General features: G+C 27.2%; 1 protein-coding gene across 2 annotated transcripts in view; it reads left to right on the top strand.

The window, feature by feature from the left end:
• The window catches only part of sif (still life), a 254,089-nt gene that overhangs the window by 155,708 nt on the left and 73,951 nt on the right, over nucleotides 1–24,430 (top strand). For both annotated transcript variants that reach the window (XM_067269986.1, XM_067269987.1), the window contains exons 13-19: nucleotides 436–618; nucleotides 6,403–6,587; nucleotides 6,716–6,809; nucleotides 8,331–8,495; nucleotides 8,704–8,884; nucleotides 11,255–11,518; nucleotides 19,908–19,958. In XM_067269986.1, the coding sequence (XP_067126087.1) occupies nucleotides 436–618; nucleotides 6,403–6,587; nucleotides 6,716–6,809; nucleotides 8,331–8,495; nucleotides 8,704–8,884; nucleotides 11,255–11,518; nucleotides 19,908–19,958 (1,123 nt within the window). The remainder of the gene's footprint in view (nucleotides 1–435; nucleotides 619–6,402; nucleotides 6,588–6,715; nucleotides 6,810–8,330; nucleotides 8,496–8,703; nucleotides 8,885–11,254; nucleotides 11,519–19,907; nucleotides 19,959–24,430) is intronic.

The following is a 24,430-nucleotide window of genomic DNA, read 5'->3' as shown; positions in this document are numbered from 1 at the left end:
TACGTGTTCCGAATATTTTGTTTTACTAAAATCAAAACACGTCAAAAATGCTCGACACAAAAATCTGACATTTCAATGTGTTTTAGTTAAATCCGGGCTTATGGTTGTTATTGTTAGTCAATTTATTTTACTATTTATATACTGATACTCTATTGTTTGATTTTAATACACAGTTTATTAATACAAGTTTGTTATCTAAGAAAAGATACAGAAATAAAATACATCTGTAAGTAATATATTAAATCTCTGACTTTATTATTCGTTTACTTCAGGCATTCTGTGTTTTATATCTATTTATGCCAGTTGTATTATGAAGATTTTTTTTTGAGAATGTGACATTTGAAAAATTACCAGAAATTTATTTCTTGTGTATTTTTTTTTAAAAAACTTTCTTTCCCTTTTTTATAATATAATATTTATTTTATATAATTGTAGGATTTTAAAATGAAACATATGGCAGAACTGCAATTGACAGTAGTTGCAGATGCAGATAGTAAACAGACATTAACAAATCAAATTAATCAATTGGAAGAAAATTTAGAACGTTTACATTGTGAACAATTTCGTTTGCGTTGTTATATGTCTTCCCTTCAGAATGCAGAATTACCAAATCCTAAGGTAATTATTTATTCAATAAAAATTCTTAAAAGTAAATGAATAAATTTACATAATAATTTGAATTATAGTTTTAATTAATTCTTACAATCAAAAATTTTTTTTATGAATAGTTTATATTTTTAGTATTTAATTATTAATAGATTAGAGATAATGTATTTTATTTATTTACTAATTATCTATTTCATTTTTTTAAAACAATGGGATGTAATGGAAGAGGATAGTAATGAGAACAGAAATGTAAATTTAGAAAATATGTGTAGCATGAAGAACTATAGTTTTGCGTTCACTTTTTTATTTATTTCTTTTTCATCTGTACTAAATAAAAAGAATAACACACAATGTATCCCAAAAAAAGACATAGTAGGACATATATTATAAATTTTAGCATATTACAATTATATACTGTTTATTTGATTTTTACCTTTTACTTTATTTGTAGTTATAAGAAAGTTTGGGATAGTTATAATTCTAGTATGTTAAACAATAACGTAGAATTACATTTTATGTGTATACTTTGCTTTCTAAAATTGTTATGTATTTTTGTTAATTCTTTCAAGGTTAACATCAGAAACAGAAAGAATGATTTGTTTTATTCATAAATTGTTAATAATTTATTGATTGCTCATTAATTGCTGTTGCATTTAAACATAAGTAATTTAAATGGTATGATATAGTTTATATTTGAAAATTTTATCTATTTATTCCAAATAAGTTATTTAATTGAATCTCCTCTACAGTTAAAACAGCTTATATTGAAGCATTAAAAAAGTGCTAAAAAACTTAATAATTTTCAAGCACATTACCCATCATGGCTGACACATGATGCACTTCATTACATTGCTTTATTTTGCAGTGTGAGTTGTCATGTTGCTTGTTTTTGCTTTACTATTTGGAGTGTCAAAGCACACAACTTTGTACTTAGCCATTTTGCATGGTTTTAATTTAAAGAACTTTATGTAAATTGGTAATTACATTTACGGTAACAATAATTTCTAAATTAATTCATAAATACAAATTTAGAAATAAATTAGCCACCTTTCTAAAATAAATAAAACCCAAACTTAAATTGAAAAATCCATAACGTAAACAGTTATGCAAATAAATAAGTTTTTACATTTAAAAAGAATTGAAAGGTATAAACAAATTGTTTCCAGTATCTTTTTAAAATGTTAACAGTTAATGGCTTTTTCTCTTATGACAAAATTTCCCATTTATGAAAGAATTCCAAAGCACTTTCCTTTACTCTGATTTCATTATAGAAATTTCTGACAAACATGAAACTAAACCTTATTGATAAAAAGCAAATGATAAAGTTCTTGGAAAGCATATTTATGCTAAATAAAAAATTTTCTTAATAAACATTTATTTAAAAAATTATTCAAATTAAAGACAACATAAAATTAAAAGAACAGATAAAATCCTACCTTATTAATGATTTAATGTGGGTAGAACAAACAGAAATACATAAATGCGTTTCTAGTAGATTCATTTTTCATTAAACACAATCTTAAACAGCCATAAGCAGGTTGTCACACAAAACTAATTTCCATAAACAATTGTACTTTGGGAATCTTGCATGTGCGGCTTACTCTATTTTTACATTTCAACTAATTTTCTAATAAGAACATAGACTAAATAAAGGGGGGAGGAAAAACTTTTGTACATGTGGTCTATATAAAAGTAAACTTTTAGATACTTTCTTAATTTTTATCCAGTTTACATAAATTTCTCATTCTTTTATAAGATTGTATACATAAAACATGGGTAATTTCCAAGAAAATTAAGGTTTCTTGTTAAATTAAGACTAATTATACATTACCCATAATTAAAACATTCCTCACTAACAATTCTACCCAACATACACACACTCTTAATGCTATCTAAACAAGTGTTTTATTCTAATGGAACAAAACAATGAATTACAGCAATTTACCTTCTGCATGTAGACTTATCAAAATACATTGCAAACTATAAACTTACATACTACTAAATACTACAAACAAACATATGTATCATTCTTTTGGGTTGCATAGGAGTTATATTTCAATCCAATCAGATTACCCCCATGTCAACTTTACTTACAAGCACATGTAATGCTGTTATGTCACTTAACAGGCCTTTTTTTTCCTTAACATTGCCTTACATTCTATTTTCTGAAACATTCCTGTAAGATTTGCTGACTAAAAGGGGGGGTATAATCAATCTCGTATCAAGATGAGTCCAAGGGAAACCGTGTATGTGGGCTGTGGCAAAGGAGGCAAATGAAAAACAAGTGTTTTACAATTTAAAACCGTTTATTTGGAAACGTCCATAGCTTACATCAGGTCTATAGTTCTAGTTCCTTGGTCCTTCGTCTGTAGAGGCCCCGAGGTAAATGAGTTCAAGTCGTTTGGCATTGTCAATAGGATGAGAATCTCTGCGGCACTCTAAGGGACATAAATTTCCACACTAGCACACAGTGAACTATCTCCAGGGAACGGTTTGAGGAGACTGTCAGAGAGAATTCCCTTCGACCTTGAAGTTCCAATTTTTATACGTTTTCTCCTGTCATCTGTACTTGTGATTGGTTTCTCGTCCCCTTTCTCTTTCTCCGATTGGTCCCTCCCTTGTCTCCCGTGCAAAACGAGACCATCTCGGATCGCGGGAAAAGTCCGATTCGAGGTGTCCATCTGATACTTCTTTGTCGACTCTGCACAGAGATTGTTTATAAAACAATAACACTTGCACTCATAATTCAGGCCATTGTTTGTAATTTTTTTGGCATCTAGAAATTTTAACGATCGTTTTTCATCTATTAAAAATTTCCCTTTTTAAGAAGGTTTATCTGGGTCAAAAATCTGTAGATACTCGAGTCAAAGATCTATCAGTTTATGAGCACTCGTGCTAGAGTTTACCTTCCGGTTAGACATTGACAGATTGTTTAACACGTGTTTGAGCAGTTCCGAATCTCGTTGTTTACATTTTTGTGTTGCATTGTTTAGATCAAAGGTTTTTTTCTCTCTCTTGACACAATTTATCGCTATAATTTTTAGTGCAAGAATTTTGCGATTTACTCAGTTTCAAACCTTGTCTGGGAACTCACATTCCTATAGCCCTCTTGGGTCACAAAACAGACTTGCATCAGTCTGTTTACATACTCTATTAACTCTACTCTACTATACTCACTATTAACTTAAAGAATACAAGCATATCAAACTGTACTGACTAATGAATAGCTCATTACATTTACCAGCTTTTTTATGTGCAGATTATTCTCAATATTTTGTCCCTTGACCTAGGCAGACAAGCAGAGATTGTTTTGTCATGGTCACATGATGGCACTGTTATAATCACATTATATTACCTGAGAATCACACCTATGCAATCATACCAACAGAAAAACAGGATTAATCCCTTTCATTGTAAAGTTAACAATCCCATCAAAACTGTAGTTCCTAATTCAGTTTTGTCATGGTCACACAATGTTACTGTTATGATCTCATGTTATCAAAAAAAGCAAAATTGTGCAAACTACAATAAAAATTTTTTTGTAAGTTTATTTGCAAAATCAACACTACTCAAAAAACCTACCTCCATTTTTTATTAAATAAACCCTTAAAAAAGCCCCTTTTTGTGACCTATCATAAAAAATATAAGTTATCTTAAGATTGTGGTATATCAGTATACCACAAACTCATGAAGAAATTGCTGTTGACTCATAATCGTACGAAAAGAATTCATCACGAACAAAACAACAAAGTGAGGCAATGTCATGCACTGGTATGAGTCATTGCAAATAATCTTTGTGTTGAATGTTGGTCATGATTGGATAATGTAATTAGAGATTACCAACAAATTTTCTGGCTTCTGTATTTGAATATTTTTTATGATGATATGTTATACAATTATTGTTTACTTCTGTAGTCAGTGCTGGATTAAGCCTTTAGCATTCCCTAGACAAAATTTAAATTGGGGACCCATTTAAATAAGTTGCTTCTACAGAAATCTGAAATAACGTCACTTAAAATTTTTATTAATAATAGAGAATATAAACACTGATGCATAGAAGAGTTTCTGGTATAACGAAAAATATATAAATATATATAATTATAGTCATTAATCAGCCTTTAAAAAATTTAAATTTTTTGTTTATTTTTATTTTTTTTCTGTACTGAAGGTGGGCCCCTCCAAATTACAGACCCCAGACATTTGTCTTATTTGTCCGTTAGTTAATCTGGCACTGTCTGTAGTTTATTAGAAATGCTTAAAGAATGATGTGAAGAAACAGTAATTGAAAATTAACTAGAAAAACATAAACCATAATATTAATGTAACTAATTTAACTAACTTAATCCAGAATACCTGCATATCATTTAAATCCATTTCATATCATATCATATCATAATCCATATCATTTAATGAAAATATTGCTGACGTAATTGTGATATATTATTTATATACGCAAAAGAAATTTCGTTTACATTTTTATTCGGAAGATTTATGAAGCTATAATTAATATTAAAACTTTACAAACATTTTATAGGATAAAAAAGCATAAGTAAATCTATAAAAATGAGACTAACTCATTTAAATATCACTACTGAAATAAAGAATAGAAATGAAACAAATTTAATACAGATATTTACTTGAAAATCCATACGTTACTTTAAGAATTTCTATGTAGATATTATAATCTTTATATAAGATTTGTGTTGTTGATATATTATTTAAATTTTACTGTTCTTGATGAAAGAATATATTTAAGATAACATTTTAATTTAGACAAGAATTTATTACGATATTTTCGAAGAGAAAAAGTATTTATGTAATACATTTTTTCAACATTTTCTAAAAATACTGGTACGCGTAACGCAAGAAATTTTTTAACTTAACAAAAATAAATTAGACTTGAAACATTGAATACAAGCATCATAAAATAATTCCATCAGATATTTCAAAAACACCTTACTTCAAGAAATAAAATTACTTTTTAACAGAGGGAAAAAATTGGTTACATTCTTTGAAAAGGTTTTATCTTTTAATATCTCATAATAGAGGAATATATGAAATATTGATTATAAGGATTCTGTATATTAGGCCAGTAAGAAAGGATATATAGATGTGATGTTGAAATGATATAGATAAAACACAGATGTTTTAAAAGTACATTGTTTTACATCTGTAATATATCTGTATTGTTCCACATTTATTTATTCTTTATCGTATTGCTATCAGCTTTGACTAAAATAATTTAATTCTGTTTGAGAAAATAAGTTTTAAATTGAAATCTTAAACATTTAAGATTAAACAAAAAAGATTGAGATTAACAGCAATTCTATAGTAAATGTTTAACATTTAGGGGATTAATTAAAATAATTTGTAAAGATATAATAATTTATCACATACATTTGTCCTTTTGAAATGTTTGAAATTTCCTCTGAAGAAAATCACTTAAAATAGTTGAAAGGCTTTCTGAATTTATTTAGAAAATGTTTCAAGATCATTTGAATTTATCTTTGTATTTTTGGAAGCTAAAACAGTTTATTTTGCATGATTATATTGTCTTAAAATTAATACCGTATTTTCTGGCATATAAGAAAACTGGGCGTATAAGACGACCCCCGACTTTTGAGATTTTCCTGGGTTAAAAAGTCGTCTTATACCCCGGAAAATACAGTAGCTGAAATGATGAAATTGTTTTAAAGATTATGATAAAAATTAACTGTAAAGAGTAGATATTTTATAAATTTTTCAATAGTTAATGAGAGAATTCTAATTTATTTTAAATATTTTCTTTTATTCCAGAATTTATTAACTCATGTTTCTAAAACAACTAAAAATACACTAAATAAGTTAGGTGTATTTACTGTATCATCTTTCCATGCTTATGTTTGTGCCCGCAGTCCTTCACTTTTAACTAATTTATTATCTGGCCGTGGAGCAACTAAACGCAGAGCTAGAGCCTCTTTATCCAGATCAAACAGTGGAAAGTGAGTCTTTAAAATATAATTATTTCTTTATTACTTATAAATTGATTTTATCAGTATGAATTATTTATTTGTAGATTTACTATATTTTACTTTTTTATAACATTTTTTATATATTGTATATATTATAGGCAGTCAATGACGCATTTATTGACTTCAAGTCATAGTACTGAACTTCCCATTGTCGGAGGACGAACTATAAAAGTTATGCTACCCGATAACCAGGTTAATATTTTTTAATAAAATCATTATATAATTTTTATTTTGTTTAAATTATTTTGTAAAGGTGTTATTATTTATGTATTTCATTGTAATTTGGTTAATAGCATAAATTGACAAATTATAATAAACTTTTTACATTTTTAATTATATAATGGATATTCAGAAAAAAATCCACACAAAATATCTCGGGCTCTAGCTAATGGCCAATAATTTTTAATTATGCTGCACATTTTATAATTTGATAGTGAATGAAATACTGTAGAACATTCTATAATCTTTCTTTGCATTAGATTTTCTGCTTCTTTCAAAATGTCAAAGAAAGATGATGCTTTATGTGTAAGAGTGTACAACTTTTACCCATTAAATAAAACATTAGCAAAAAATCTACTGTACAAATGAAGGAATTTCAAAACATGCTATATATTGCATTCTGCAATGTTTCAAGAGTGAATTATCATCACAGAGAAGAAAGAGATCTGCTAGAAAAGCAAAAATTTTAATAAAAGCCAAGTTGGAAAGATTGAAGAGAACTTTTGAATACAGTAACAAGGTTTCAGTTTGATTTATAGCTCTGAAACTGAACATTTCACATGATTGACTCCTTGAGGCTTTGAAAACAAAACACATTAATATTGAAAGGAGCAGATAATTTGGAAAAAATGGACATGCAAAAATCACTGGCAAAGACAAAAGTGCTGAAGGTTATTAAGAAAGTTCTCTGAAAAGTTGTTCATTTTGGATGATGAACCTTACTTTACCCTCTCACACTCAACAATCAATGGTGATGGATTTTATACCAGTGGTGTCTCTTCTATAACTGTCAATGTGAAGTTTTTCAAGAAAGAAATTTTAAGACAAAGTTTTGGTTGGATTGCAATGGGACTGAAAGGACTGAGTCAAACCCTAATCAGGAAATTAAATTTTGTTATCAATGTCCAGCAATGTTTAAATGAAATATATATAATGTTTCCTGATTCACATTTGAAAGAATTTTTTCAAGCAGTATATCTTTTGGCCAGATCTAACAAATTTCCATTATGCCAAAACTGTACGGGATCACCTGTGACAAGAAAACATCATCTCTGTCAAAAAGCAGAATAACCCTCAAATATACCACAAATTAGGTCAATTGAGATTTTTGTGCCATTCTCAAAATAGCCATTTATAAAAATGGAATGGAAGGCAAAAACATGGATCAGCTGATCAATTGCATAACATGTCTGAAAAATGTAAACCAAAGTCTTGTAAAGAAACTCCATACCTGAAGTCAAATTAACCATGTTTGACAACATGGAGTTGTAGAATTAGAAAAATAAAAGATAATATATAACTTTTTATCACCTTTGAAATGAGTGTTTAGTTAATAGGGTTTTCTTTTTTCAAGTTAAAAACTATGTTACAAACTTGTGTGAATTTTTCTGGACACCCATTATTGTATATACAAGTATATATGTTTGCAAAATTAATTTTATTCATTTATTCATTTTACATTTACAAATTAAATGCATCTTATTTAATTTTTAGAGTGTGATAATAGGAGTTCGTGATGCTACAACTGTAGAAGAAGTTCTTTGGAGTTCTTGTAGCAAAAAACAGCTATCTGCAAATGATCATTTTTTACGTATAAAAAGGTGGAAAGATAAAGATGATTATTATGTGCCACCAAGATCAGAACTTTTGGAAAATTTAGTATGTAATATGTAATCATTTTCCTTTCTACTACCTGAATAATATAAAATAATTAATTTTTTTTATTAATTCCATAGATAAGTAAATTTTTATCATTTTAATTGTAATTTTTATTATAATTTATTAAAATTACTTTAAAACTTAAAAATTTAAATATAATATTTTAAATAAATGTGATATTGAAACTAAGAATAATTTATTTAATTAGACATATGAAACAATTGAAGTTTGTGCCAAAGTTCTCTATCAAGTGGAATTATCACGTCATACATTAGATCATTTGTTTGGATTCAGTGTAGAAGCAGAACTTGTAGAAAATGCTGATCATCAAGATGAATTGTGTGTATATGTCAGTAGAGTTGAAGAAAATAGTTTGGCTCATCAACAAGGTAATTTCATATTTTAAAATTTTATAATTGACTTTTTAATCTTTTACTTTTTTCTATGAAATGTTAATACAGATGTATATTCACATAGAAAATAAATTCAATAAATTTATATACCGTATTTTACGGACTATAAGATGCTATGGACTATAAGACGCACCTTAATTTTTAAACAATTTTTTAAAAAAATACCTATAAGACGCATCTGAATTTTGGAGGCAATTTTTCGAAGAAAAAAGTGCGTCTTATAGTCCGTAAAATACAGTAGATTGCAATTAATCTTAACAAATATAATAATTTTAATATTTAAAATTATTATATTTTAAATATGGCCCAATTATCAAAATTAAGTTTAAAATTCAATGCCAGAGTAATTTTTAAGATAAGATTTCTCATGTTTTTATATTTTTTATGATGACCATCTGCTTTTAATTATTCACTAGAATATCAATTTCATAATTATCAGTTAAAATTAGTTAATAGTTAGTTATCATTAGCTAATATATCTTCATTGCTTAAATATGCTGATAGTTTTATTGAGTAAATGTTTTTTAGATAATTTTATTGTCAGGCTGCAATTTGAAAAAAATTATAGACCTACGAATTCCCACTATCAAACTCTGTCCATTGTATGTATTTCCTAACTTTCAGAACAGAGTTAGATACATGAAAGATGAGTCCAGGTATGGAAAGTTTAGGGACAGGAGGCCCTGATTAATTATATATGAACTTCCAATGCAAACCAGAAGTCATGTTGTTTCAATTCAAAAATTTTCCCCTGAAAAGTGTCAGATAGCTGACTGGCACAACTCTATTGTTAAAGGAAAAGTATGATGTATAGGGGCAAGCCACTACTAATTTGACATGGAGAGCATATATTTTAGATTAAATAAATTAAAAATATGATTAAAAATGGCAGCCCGCCATTATGACAATCACAATCACAATCACAATAAATAATTGCTCGTTCACGTTCGACTGTTGTGTTCTAAAATTTTATAAATGAATTGGTTATATTCATTTTAACACTTAAATATCACATAAATATGAAAGGCCTTAAATAACTTAGATTTATTCTTTTAAGATGTTATTTGTGCTAATTTTTATTTTTATTCAAAAGAAAGTTTTTACATTAATGATCAATGTAATTATTAAATATATTAAATACCATTTTCTTTATTTTTTCATGCCAACTGATAGATCATCATTATTTAATATATTTTTAAATGCTATTCAAATTAGTTTAGTTTATTTCTATCAAAATATTTGCAAATTGCTGTTCATAATAAAATTCTCTTATTTAACTAAATCTTGGCATTTCTACAGTAAATCTTATAGTATATAGTGGCTTACTTTTTGAAGAATTTGAAGCTTCTTTCTATTTAAAAAAAAATGTCTATCTGCTGTCTATACTGAATAAAAAATTTCCAATAATTTCTAAAAAAGTGCAACTATTCTGAATCTGTTCCATCACAATTTATTTTAGTACTTGTATGTTATTAATATAAATTACAATGATACAGATTTATTTTCATTTACGCTTGACTATTCACGTAGATATAATGCATATCTCAAACCGATGACTTTGCATTTCCTCTGCATTAATTACTTTGTAAAATTACACCTTAATAGTTAATCAAAATATATTTATTTATATTATTTTAAGAAATTTATCAGATTATAATAAAAATCAATTGTAAATAATAAGAATTTGAAGGAGTTTCAAATTATATTATACTTAGTATTGAAATTTATAACATATATTTTTATTTAATAAATTAATGTCTTGAAATATGAAAAAGTTTTATATTTACTGATTGAATTAAATTTATTGTTTTTAATTCATGAAAGAAATTGAATACAGTGGACCCCCGATATAACGCGCATGTCGGGCGGGAAACAACACCCGTGTCATAAGGTGAGCCACATTATACCGAGCGGCGTGTTGTAACGTGGTTCGCCTTTTTACTTTAGCAATAATGTCAAGCTTTTCGTTCACACTGTAAGCTTTTCTTTTACTCATCATGCGTACAATAATTAAACACCATTCAAAATACATGCAGAAACTCAATACATACACAATTACTCAATACGCAGTAACAATAAAATACACTACTCACTAACGCCACATGGACCTGTATAAACGTGTTTGAGCTTATCGCATTGCAAACATCGCCCGCGCTATAACCAAGTGTGCAGTATAGTGAGCAGCACTAAAACGAAGGTCCACTGTATAGTGAGTTCTATAAAGTATAAATATATATACAATGTTCACGGAAAAATTAAAACAATTAATTAAAAATAATTGTACTGATAAATTTTTGCTAACTAAAAATATAAATATTCTTTTTTTTTAATTTAATTTATTCGCAGGATTAATGAAAGGAGATGAAATAATGGTGATCAATGGAGCAATAGTGAGTGATCTTGATATGATGTATATTGAAAGTGTTTTACAAGAAGAATTGTCACTATGTATGATGATGCGTACACCACGGATGGAGCCTCCAGATCTTGCAAGTGCCATGAAGACAACAGATGATTATATTGAATCTCTTGTCTGTCCTCCACCTCCTAGTGATAATGTTTTAAGTGAAGAAATGATTGGAAAATTAATTGTACCATCACCTCTGTGGGGTAAGAATAATTTTGTAAATTAAATTAGTTTATTATAATAATGAGCATACTAGTAAATGAAGAAATTGATACATCTTTTTAATTTATTAAACTAGAATCGATTTAATATTAAAATAATTATATATTTTTCATCAATATATAATTATGTAAAAAGTTTTAAAATTATTTATTATTCTTTTAAAAATTGTCTATGAAAGATTAAGAACTAAATAAATATGCTATGCAATTTTTAACATAAAAAGATTGATTCATGTATGTGTTAAAAATACATTGAAATAAAATTCCTTTGTTTTTACAAAAGGAATTTATTAAAGGAAAATTACAAAAACAAACAAGTTATTAAAACTTATTTTTTTCCTGTCCTGAGAATACTAAGAAGACCTTCTTTTTAATCATACAATCATTATGAGTTCAGACAGACCCTTATGGAAGGTGCTAGATAGCAAACAATGGGATTTAACATAGCTGAGACATCCGTGAAAAATTCCCGAGATCCCTGATCCAGATTTGAACTTGGGTTTGCTAGAACAGGTTGTTGACATATTTACTACTGTTGCTATCCAGCTATCAAATTTTTTTGGAGAAACTTGAAAGATTCTAACATAATTTTAATAATCTACATTATTAACAAGCATAATTTTTAAAAATTTTAATAGGAAAAAGTTATCACAACTGATTTGAATTTTAAAAAGAAAGAACATTGTTACAAAATTAATATAATTGCCAACTTCATCAAATATTTTATGTTATATTATTCACTTTTTGTAATTTATAAGTTTTTTATCGATTCTGCACCGTAGGTTGATTTTTTCTATATTTCTAATTATTATTTATTTTTTATAAATATGATTTATTTCTAATTTCATTAATTATAACTTAGTAAAACTAAGAATATGAAGTTTTAAAGTTAAATAACAATTCAGTTAAATAGATATTTTTATTTGCATGATAACAAAGTCACTAATTTTTACTTTAATAGCTTTTTCATTTCTTTTTAAAGAAAAGAAGGTTGAACAATAAATAAATTTAAGGATAATTTATATATCATTTTAAAGTACTTTTTTCACAATTAACGAGTAGTAGATCATTATTTCAGATTCAATAATGATAAACATCAATATTTAAAATAACATTTTCTTGAAATACTAGTGAATAAGTAAACAATTAGCAAAAACTTTATTACCCTTTGTAATTGCAAAGTTAAATTCTGTTTCTTTACAGGAATACTTTTTATTTCTGTATCCAAACAAAAATATTTTAAGAAATTAAAAAATAATAATATTGAATACTAAATTGCATACTTCTTTTGCAACAAGATTAAAATTAACTTTATGGTAGATATCTTCCTAATGTAACAGATTAATAATTTATTTAGATAACTGCTATGTTATGATGCAAATTATCAAATATCACATATGTACAGTACATATTACCATAGTAAATCATCTAAGATAAAAAAGACATCACTGGCTGACAGATGCAAATGTGTAACTATTGTAAAATCGTGCAATATTCTATTCTGCTATCATTTTCAATGGTGGTAGTATTGAAAGTGATAGTAGAATAGAATATTGCTTGTAGAAAGACCAATAATCTTATTATCATTTAAATATTTGCAATAATTGACAATTGTCAGATCAATTCGACTTAATATTATGTTAATTACACAATAATCAGTTTATTGATTCATCAGCTGGCAGTTGCTTGTTTTTTTTTTCTTCTTAGACAATTTGGTATTATAATTCAAATTTATGGATGCTCAGTCATAATAGACTATGTGGTTTTATTAATTATATATTTAATAGAATTATGTATTAACTATACAATATATTGTGTCTCTATACTACACAATAGTTAATATCTATTTACTTTATAAACTATACGTTATATAGTTTATAAAATAAATGGATTTTAAATAAACTGATCACTCAGTAAATTTAAAATATACTGTATATTTTTGCTGAAGAAATTATTTTTCTGTTAAATTCATATAAAAAAATTAAAACAGAATTAAATGTTTTTTTTTCTTCTTATAGGTATTCAATTTAAACATAGTCTTGAAAAACACTTGAAAAAGGCCTAATGGCCATACTGTCTTTCCTTTTAAATAAATAAATAAAATATTGAAATCATAATTTTAGTAAAAAATAAAACTTAAAAAAAAAACCAGCTTATGTTTAAACTTTGAAATATTTCATTTAATTTAAAGGTTAATGTTACCTATGGTTCTAAAATGGTGGCTTGTCTCCGATCCCAGCAAACAGAAGAAAGGAAACAGTGGGAACGCACGTTCTAACCTAACCTAACCTATTCTAATAAATTACCATAATTATTACCAACAAAATTATTAGAATAGGTTAGGTTAAGTTAGAACGTGCATCCCCACTGTTTCCTTTCTTCTGTTTGTTGGAATCAGAGACAAGCCGCCATTTTGGAACCATAGGTAACATAAAACTGAATAATTTAAATTGGTTAATCTGCCATATCTGAAAAACATTTGTGTTAAATTAAAGACTTCTTTAAATGTAGTTGGTTCTTTTAAATAATTAATTTAAGAAGAAATTGGAGAAAAGTATTATATTTTTCTAGTTAATTCTATATTATATTTGTTATATGAGAGAATAAAATTATTATGACACATATAAACATTGTTTGAAAGATTAATGCTTTCTAATATATGTTTTATTAGTATTTTCAGACAGACTCATTTTCAAAACCTTCAAAAAGAATAAAAGTAAAAAAATTCATAGATGTAATTAATTTAAATATTTGAATCAATAAGATATTTATCTTGGTAATTAGCATCATATATCCAGACAGATAATCAAAATAAAATATACTTATATATTTTCATCAATATTTTCGACTGAGGAATTATTATAAATATAAGAATTTCTCAGCCAAACTCCATCTGATCTTTATCTGCTTGGGATTTCATTATCTTGTCTGTATCTCTAGTTATACTAGGAAATTTAACTGAACTCACCTGTAAGTCCCTAACAGTCAATTAATTTCAGAATTCTGTATTCATTTCATACTTATAAATGAAATTTAATATACAGTTATTTCTTTTTAAATACTCTTAATCTATGAAGCTTGAGGCAAATGCTTAGCTTACTTCTAGGATTATTCACCAATGAATGTTTATATTTTTAGGAATTTCTCTAGAACTTAAATATTACTGGTTTCAGGCTTATCCCACTGGTATTGCATGGTACTGATTTCAATTTTTACCAAAGTTTCTTTTATTCTAAAAGTCACAAAATTATGTTTCATGAATTTTAATTTTAGACATATAACTTGTAGTGAGTAGGTTACCGGTGAGGAACGGTCTCACAATGGGTGAGGAAATTTAAGGGCCGTACAAGAATTGACACGTGAATACTAGGAAGGAATTTACTAAAGTTTACAAATATATACAAAAGAAAACTTATAAAATTCAAAATCGCTAGTATATTAATTTCAAATAACAAAAAAAAAAAAACGCTTATTCTAACCGGATATATACAATCTGTAACACTGGTGAGTACATGCTGGACTGGCTTAAATACGTTGAATATCACTTGTATTGAACGAAAACCTTACAACGGATCGGCTTAATATACACACTAATAGATTGTCCTCCTTATTGTAGTTCTTGCAGTCCCCTTGGTGACGTTATCAGTTGGCTAGCCTTGTGGATGCACACGGATTATCTTTCCACTTCAGTCTAGCCACTATCCGTCCTTCCCCGCTTGCCTTCTATGTCCCAGGAAGCAAAACAAAAGGTCAGCTACACGTTAGACCCACCCTTTTATACTCCTTCGCCATCCGGGGCTTTTGGTCAGTCACGTGAGGTTGCCACAAACGGGGGATACGCGACAACGGAAAATTTTACAAAAATGACGCGACAACATATTTTACAAAAAAAATATAACGCGACAATGTACGGCTCCCAAGCCGGATCGGTCCCGATACGCGAAAAAAAAAATAAAAAAAATACATATATATAAAAAAAATAGTGGCAGAGCACTACAAACTCTATACTTCTGTATCTTATTTCATCCTTAACAGAACTAATTGGTATCTTGTATATTGCTTATAATAATGATTATTAATAAGAAAATATGATTGAGAATATTCAAATAGATGAGATTGAATAAGATTCATATTGTAAAACTTAGAAAGCATAAAACAATGTATAAGAATGTTGGAATTATTAGAATGATGCAACGTTTCTTTTTAAGATCAAAGTGGCAAGTACAGTAGATGCTACTTATTATAATTGCAGATACTTCATTGTGGCTTACAGTACAGATATGTTGAGTTTTGAAAACATGAATATGAACGTTTTATTAATGAAATATTTCCAAAAAAATACCTGGAAAATAATGCTAATGAACTAATTATTAAATTTGTTTTTAGACAATTTTAACTGTTTTAACAGCTGCTAATGATCTAATTCAATAAAACTAGAATTTCTACTAACAAGTAAGTGTGGTCTAGTTACTCCCACCACATAATGTTATCACTGGTTATTGTTATCAGTATAGGTTAGATCCAAAGTGATTTGAATAAGTGGCATCTACTGTATATTTTGTTTGCCAGGTCAAATTTCCACCAATTCAAGATAATGATTAAAAGCTGTTCTTCATAGGTAATTTATATTACTAACATATTTTAAAAAACATTTAGCTTCTTTCTTTGATATATTTTCTGTATTATTTAAATAATACAGAATACATGTACAGTACTGTACATACTGATACATATATATATATATATTCTCCTATTGAACACACTATAAATTCCAACTTGGCTTATACAACTTAACATAAAGATAAAAGGTAAAAATTTTTGAAGGAATCATTCTTTATACTGCAAGTGCTTTGTAAAACTGCTAACTGCTAACTTGTAACTTCCTAACTGCTGTAAAGAAATTTTATAGGATCTAAAGGAACTATTAACAGCTGATACTTTTACATTTCAAAAGTTTTCTATCATAGTTTATCTTCACCATATCATAAGTTCTGTATGTTTGTTAAAAAATTATTTGTTTACAGAAAAATAATCTATAATCATCATAAAGTCTGTCCAATTGAAATATGGCACTACAGTTTTAACTGTTATTTTATTAACAGTTAATCTAATCATGACCAAAATTGGTATGAAAAGTAACAATGAGGATGTTAATTGATGGTATTGATGTTAAATAACAATATTAAACTTGAAAAGATAAAACAACATTTGTGATGCATTCCAATTGATCAATAGAATTATTGCATGTCTCATGTAAAATAATTTGAAAATATTAAATCAAAGGGAATGAAAGTAAGTGTGACACTTTGTTTAGTCAAGCTGAATCTAATTTTACATTTGAATATCATTTGAAAGAAGTCTAGCAGAATGGGACACAAGAAGGATCTGACAGATTTTGAAAAAGACCAAATTGAAGTTTATCTTCATATGAAGAAGATATTGACTGACATTACTGGTTTGATAGATTGAGACTTACATACCATAATTCTTTCTTCCACGAAAAACCTTGACAATCCAGTGTGTTTATACAACTGCTAACGTTTTCAACCCCTTCGGGGTCTTCATCAGGCACAGCACAAAGGTAGTTTCAAATGCCCGTGAATGGAACCAAGAAACCAAAGCGAGTTCTATTCCAATTTTTGAAATCAAAGAAATTGGAAGATAAAAATGGAACATTATGCACGAGCTATTATCTATTATCTACGCCTGCGTACTATTTACGTTCGCCGGTCTTTAAATTTAAAACAAATTAATGCATACCATAAACAAATACATGCATCATAAGATGAAAGGACTGGAAAAAGTAACAACAAACACAAATCCAAAATGATCAATTAACAGAAGTTCATCATTTTGCAACCTGCTATCAAAGAGAACAAGTTAATAAACAAAATCAAGGAGGAACTTGCATTATTTATACTGTATATTGATCTATCAGCCACAATATGCTGACTGCCACTGAAAATGTTTACTTGATCAAAATGAGACCTACTCCCCTGCAGAACTCAAAACATAAAAAGGCTCCTATGGAATTTACTTGAAACCACTTCTCTAATGCTAGCTATTGGCATAAAATTATTGTCGGAGACAATAAGAAATTCATGAATTTCAGTATTTGTTCCTGATGGCTACAAATACTCTTGGGCTGATCTGCTAAAAACAGGTTTCAGGTGACAGATCAGTGATGCTTTAGGAAGCGTTTGGCTACAACATGCTGACAAATCAAGTAGTCATTAAAGTCAAAATAACAACCAAGAACTGTGGTAATAGTAGTGGTAAAGTAGCCTGATTCATTATGGCAATTGTTTGGCTGATTATTAAAAATGTTGGGCTTTGAGATGCTTATCTATATATATAATTGAGACGAGTTGATAATAATAATAATAATCAGCGCAGAGCCCAAATGGTTAGGAGTTGAAAGTTGAAATTTGGTACACAGTTAGGGTACATCACAAGGACGCACACTAAGAAGGGATTTTTCGAAATACCTCTCCACGGAGGAGAGGGACAGGATTAAGTCTTAACACTTCCATCAACAATGGAAGTATTAAGTAACAATGGAAGTGTCAAGTAACAATGGAAATGTTAAGTAACAATGGAGAATAAGAGAAAGCGACGTGCAAGATTTACCAGTGCTGGAGAAAAAAAAAGAAAGAAAGAAAAAGAGTAATATGTTAGAACATATTCAATTTTCAAATTTAAACACATTAGTTTGATTTTTCTCAACCTTTCTTCTTTAGAACATTCGATGAAAATTGAACAATATAATCAGAACAAGTCGTGAAAATCGAACAATATTAGAACATTCGATTTTTAAATTCGACCTTTCTTTAGAAATACTTAGTTCGTTGATGAAATTACTCTTTTTCTTTTGTGACTATAAAGTAATAATTTTAATCTTCGCTATCGTTACTTTTGCCCAAGCAACGCCGGGCCTATCTGCTAGTAGATATATAACTGTAAGAACTATCAAGATATTATAGAACCTTAACTTAGATACATTTGGACAACTGATTGCATGATCAAACTTTGTCTTTTAATGCAACATTCCATGTTTCAAAGTCCATCAGAAGCTTCTTCAAACACAATAATATCATGCTCCTTGATGATTGGCCACCTTGTTTGCCTGACCTAAACTCAATTGAGAATCCTTGGGATGATTTCTACCATAAAGCTTATATCACAGATAAGCAATATACCACTGTTACAGAATTAACTACTGCAATCTTTTATGCATAAGAAGAATTGGACATTACATGGTTACAAACCCTCATCAATTCAATGCCAAGTTAATTGTTGTAGCCTAAAATAGTGGTAAAACCAGCTTTTCAGTTGGCTTCTAACCAAAAAAAAGCATAAATGTGTTAACTCAAATGAACAGTTGTGATGCAGCCTATTCTCCACCTTTTTAATTTTCTATTAACTGATTTTGATTATTTTTGTACCATAACTCAGTTATCCCTCACACATATTGTACTTCAAATATGAATTCGTTCTCATTAGTTATTAAAGAGCAAAATCTTTCGGATAATACTTCACTTGGATAGGCTTTACCTGTCTGTAAAGAGTCATCGTTATCTTGCCAAGAAACTATTGTATTGAAAAGAAATTATTATAAATAGAATTTTGAAATATACAAGACAAGTTTAATATACAGAGTTGATAGGAAAGTTCTTTGTAAAATACCTGTTCTTGAAAAATGCTGGTACAGTAAGTGGCTGTCATTACCAGAATTTTCATATACATTAAAAAGAATAGCTTTGTGATTATAAACAATAGAGATAGAAAAATATGCTTATGTTTTTATATTTATTCATGTTTATATTCCAGATGTCATATTGATTTCTATATTGATTAGGCTTAATTCCTGTAATGAATCCATTGGATACAGTTTGAAAATGAATTAAGTTAAGAAGATATAATATTAATATGAACTATTGAAAATTTCAATAATGATAATTTTTTTAGTTCCATTCTTTAAATCTTAAAGTTTTTTATAGTGTTCTACAGCAAATAATGGCGGGAGTTTGATAAGCAATAATGGATCTTTAGATTTTTTTTTTTTAGAAGTACAGTATTTTGTATTATATTATATATGTAATACAGGATATTTCTACAAGCATATATATATATATATACATATACATACAGGATACAGACATATATACATGTATTTAAGAAAATATTTATAAAAATGTTTATTTACTTATATATTACTCTTAGAACACTATTCTTTTTATTGTTAGATTAAAGTGTATAACAAAGTATAATTACATGTTTTGTACTATATATTCATGTTGTATTATAAATTAAATTACTATTTAATTAACAAAACACTAAATAAATAAATTCCCATTATTTCTCAATATAGGGGAGCAATTGGTAAATATGCACTACAAAATTAATGATGTTCCTGCACAGGGTATGTGTTTACATTTTTTATCATTTTTACTTAATCCATAAGCTGAATTTTTTAATAAGAAAAAATTTTGAATTTAAATAAAGATTTTTTTAATGTCATATATTATATAATTTGGTAAAAAAAATTATATATATAATTTTATTTAAGCTGACTTTTTTTATTTTAATTTTTTAAGAAAATATTTTTTATATATACAGTATATATATTTTTGACAGAGAAGAGAGCAATGTTTATTTTTTGCAGAAGTAAAAAGAATTTTTTTTACCAGTTTGACAAATACATCTGAAATAAGTTTAGAAATAAATAATGAATTTTTATAGATTTAATAATATTATTAAATCATATTAATATTATTTTGAATATAGTGCATCTGTATAATTCAAGAATTTTATTGTAATGCTGTTATTAAAAAAAAATTAATTTATTGAGGTGATAATATAATTCTAAGCCATCATCAGATAATGTATTAAATAAGATTATTTTATTGAATTTTATATAAACTAAATTCAAAATGGGAAAGATTAATTTCAATATAAATTGATAATTTTTGTTAAATGTGTTAGTTATACAAATTATATGATTTGTTATGATATATGTACAGTAAATACAAATGAAATAAATTAGGGATATACAGTATACTGTGTTTTATTTTAGTTTGTTTTAAATCGCAGTCTAAAACACGAGTTTTCAACTCCAGGAAGGATTAATTTACTTTATGAAGTGTAAATTTTGGGAGTTGGCAGACAAATTTATTTTTGCCGTATTTAAAAATATAATATAAAATATTTTATATATCTTTAAATTTTATTGATGTAAAACAGAGAATTTAAATTTTTATTTTTTTATGTTTAAAGAATTATTAATTGATTATTTATTTTATCCTAGTTGTACTTTTTCTTAATTTGGATTAGTATAGAAAGGAGCTGACAAGCAAACAGATTGGGGAACATTTGGTCTAAAATATTTGACTCTGTCAGACTGAACATTACTGGTAAAATTGTTTATCAGAATAATTATGAATCATTTTCATAAATTTAAAACAATTCTGTATACATCATTGATCATGGAAAATGGACAAATATAATAAAATCAGTATTCTAACTAATGAATGGTCTCTGCAAAATGTTTGTTTTGAATAGAGACATATGTTAGAAATTGTTTCAGCTAAATGGAGAAAGATGATGATATGAAAATTTAAGGAATCTGTAACACGTTAAATACTGCATAATACATAAATATACTTGTATTCATTTGCGATAATATTTATTACATTGAAAATAATTCAATGTTGCAAATAAGTGATGTATTTAATACAAACAAATCATCTAACAAATCAGAACAATCCAATCTAATGAATAACAAGTATGTTTGAAAAATCATTTTTAAAAATGTTTTGCTATCTTCCTTATTGCCTTATTCATTCTTAGCAATTCCTCTTTGCTGTCATTTGTGTTACACTATAAAAAATAATCATGTTCATTGTATTTTTTTCCAAATAAATGTGGAAAACAGATGATCTTGGAATATTTCCAAAACAGCTTAATTCTATTTTCGTTTGTATGGTGATGTTAATATTTATAATATAGTAACCAAAAATCTTTTGAGTTGTAGAAAATAATTTGATTTAAAGCTGATTTCATTGTTAATTTTTTTTAATTTATCCCAAGTTTTTGAGTTATTAATTAACAAACTCAAATCATCACTGAGCAGTATAATCCTCTATTGACACTGAGCAGTATTATTCTCTATTGAATGTTTTAATCATTTTAACACTAAATAATTTGAATGCTTAGCAAAAGCATGTAGAAAGGTTTATAAATCATTCATAAAACATTCTTTAAAATATTAATCATTGATAGCAAGAAAAATTCATAAATTATAATCAGTAACTTACAATTGCATAATATAAATCTTTGCGACTTACTTTTGAATGTTTCTTTTTATGAATAATATTCATCATAACTTTCAACTGTTACATTTTATAGCCTATATGAATGTATTAAAAAATGCTTTTGAAGAATAATTCATTTTTTATGTTAATTTGAAATAAAAGTAACTGTAACTAAAATTTAATTATAGATGCTGTATACTTTTATCCACATAGAAGAAAGCTACTGTTTATTTTCAAATATCATACTGAAATGTATGATTGTTGTCTTTGAAAATGGGAATACAAATTTCAATACATGTGATGGGGATTATCTTTTCACCTTTGTTGACATAATGTTATATAAGGAATCATGTGCGAATCCAAAAGGAATTGCATGTGATTCTTTTTGGATTCGAAGTTTGCTAGTTGAAATTTCGTTCCAAAAACGGCTGGTCTTCGTTATAATGGTTTGTTACAAAGAACGTAGCTTGAAGAAGGACCCAGGGAGGGATTCGAAAACGTTAGCGTACACAATTTAATCATACCCCACGCCAGTTAAAGGTTTTATCGAAGGATTATTTGTAATCTTATATATATTTCTGTTATATTTATCAAATAAAATTTCAGCAAAAATGCATAAAGTATTATTAAAAAATGTGATATAAATTTTATTTGTAAGAAAAATTTTGAAAATTATGAAGTTTTAACTAATAAATGCAATCTATTGGTATATCTTTAGTATATATGTATTATTTTTTAAATAATACTATATTTTTTTCAAAATACAGATTATAATCCTATTTCTTGTGTTAATAATAATATGTATAGTTATAAATAATGATATACTTTACTTTTCAAGAGGACATCATCCTGATAGCTGAACTTTGATAGATTTTGCTGTTTAAACAATTTCTTTATCATTATTCAATGCACTATTTGAAGTTCTATGAGAATCTTCTTTTTTTAGCATAAAAATGAGTTTGGATTGCCCTTGAAGCAAATCTTTTTGTTTTTATCGTAATTAGGTAGTGTTAAAATTTTAATTGAGAAATAAGTAATTTTGTTAGGAAAAGTTTTAAGTTAGTAATTCATTATTATAATATCAAAAATTAAATTTTCACATAAAATCTAAATTGGCATTTTGAAATATAACAAAACATTAATTTGAATGAATTTATATAATAAAATATAATAAATGTACCTGCAACTTGCATTAATCTTATTTCATACATAAACCCATTTGACCCTTGATTTACAAGGAGTAATTGTTCCATATAGTATTTTTGGGCTGCAATTTGAAAAAATATAGACCTATAAATTCCCACTGTCATTTGTCTGTCTTTCCTTAATCTCAAGAATGGAGTTAAGTAGATGAAATCCAAGACTAGATATTGAAACCTTCGGGACAGGAGGTCCCAATTGACTATATGAACTTCTGATGCAAACTGGAAGTTACGTTATTAATTCAAATCTTTCCTCTAAAAGCAGTTAATAGATGACCAGCATGACTATTGTTAAAGGAAAAGTATGATGTACAGAGGCAAGCCACTACTAATTTGAGGGGGAGAGCATATATTTTAAGAGAAAATTCACAAAAAAGGCTTTAAAGAACATTTAAAGAAACGTTTTAATATCCTGTGAGTGCTTTTGATGTATTTATAAACTTCGTCATCAGGCAGAACTAGAATCAAATAGGTTTCAAACAAACTTTTTAAATTGGAACAAAAATGGTATAAGCCGCTTGGAACATAACAAGTTTAAAAATAAAGTATTAGATTTAAAATATGCGTAACATCATCACGCATGCGCCTTACTGCGCAGAGAGAAAGAACAGCATTAGCCATTTAGTTTATTTATGTTCTTTAATGCTTTTTTTGTGAATTTTCTCTTTAATTGGTAAAATTGTTGGTGTGACATCCACTCTTTGTATTTAAATTGATTAACAAAATATTTTTAAATTAAATAAATTAAAAATGTGATTAAAAATTGCAACCCAGCATTATGACAATGTCACAATAAATAATTGCTCATTATGAAGTTAAAAACTGCATAAATTGAGTCCATCAATACAAAAACAAAAGCTTGTGTATGTTTTAAAAATATTTATTTTGTATTAATTTCATGTATAAAAATTTATCCTTAATTATTTTTAACACTCTGATTGCTATTAATTTTTCACTTTGTCACAATCAAAACTGATTAATGTTGACTAGGAATCTCACTAATTCCATATTAAAAAAAATAATAATAATAAGAGCCGCCACAAAGTCGTGCTTTGCAAGAACAAAATGCTAGAAAACATGTGCTAGTACATCCGATGACATCAAAGGCTCCTCTTTCTTTATGGCTGCATGGTTTTTCCTTTGCTAGCGCAGCGATGCAAGCATATGCTCGCTCACATCACTGCGCTAGCAAATGAGAGAGAGTGGGGGGAAAATGGATGACTGCATGAACATTTTGTCAAGCATCGAAAAAGAAATAATAAAATTTTATTGATGTAAGTAAATTACATGATTAATACATTCAGTATTGAAAAGAAAATAGTATAAACGTTGTACATAAATATTTTCGGCTAGTTAAGCCCAACTAGTAGGCATGTTTT

The sequence above is a fragment of the Centruroides vittatus genome, unplaced genomic scaffold (assembly GCF_030686945.1).
Source record: "Centruroides vittatus isolate TY-2023 unplaced genomic scaffold, ASM3068694v2 contig_361, whole genome shotgun sequence".
NCBI classification, from domain to species: domain Eukaryota; kingdom Metazoa; phylum Arthropoda; class Arachnida; order Scorpiones; family Buthidae; genus Centruroides; species Centruroides vittatus.
The sequence above is the reverse complement of the archived record's forward strand: the minus strand, read 5'-3'. Positions and strand labels throughout refer to the sequence as shown.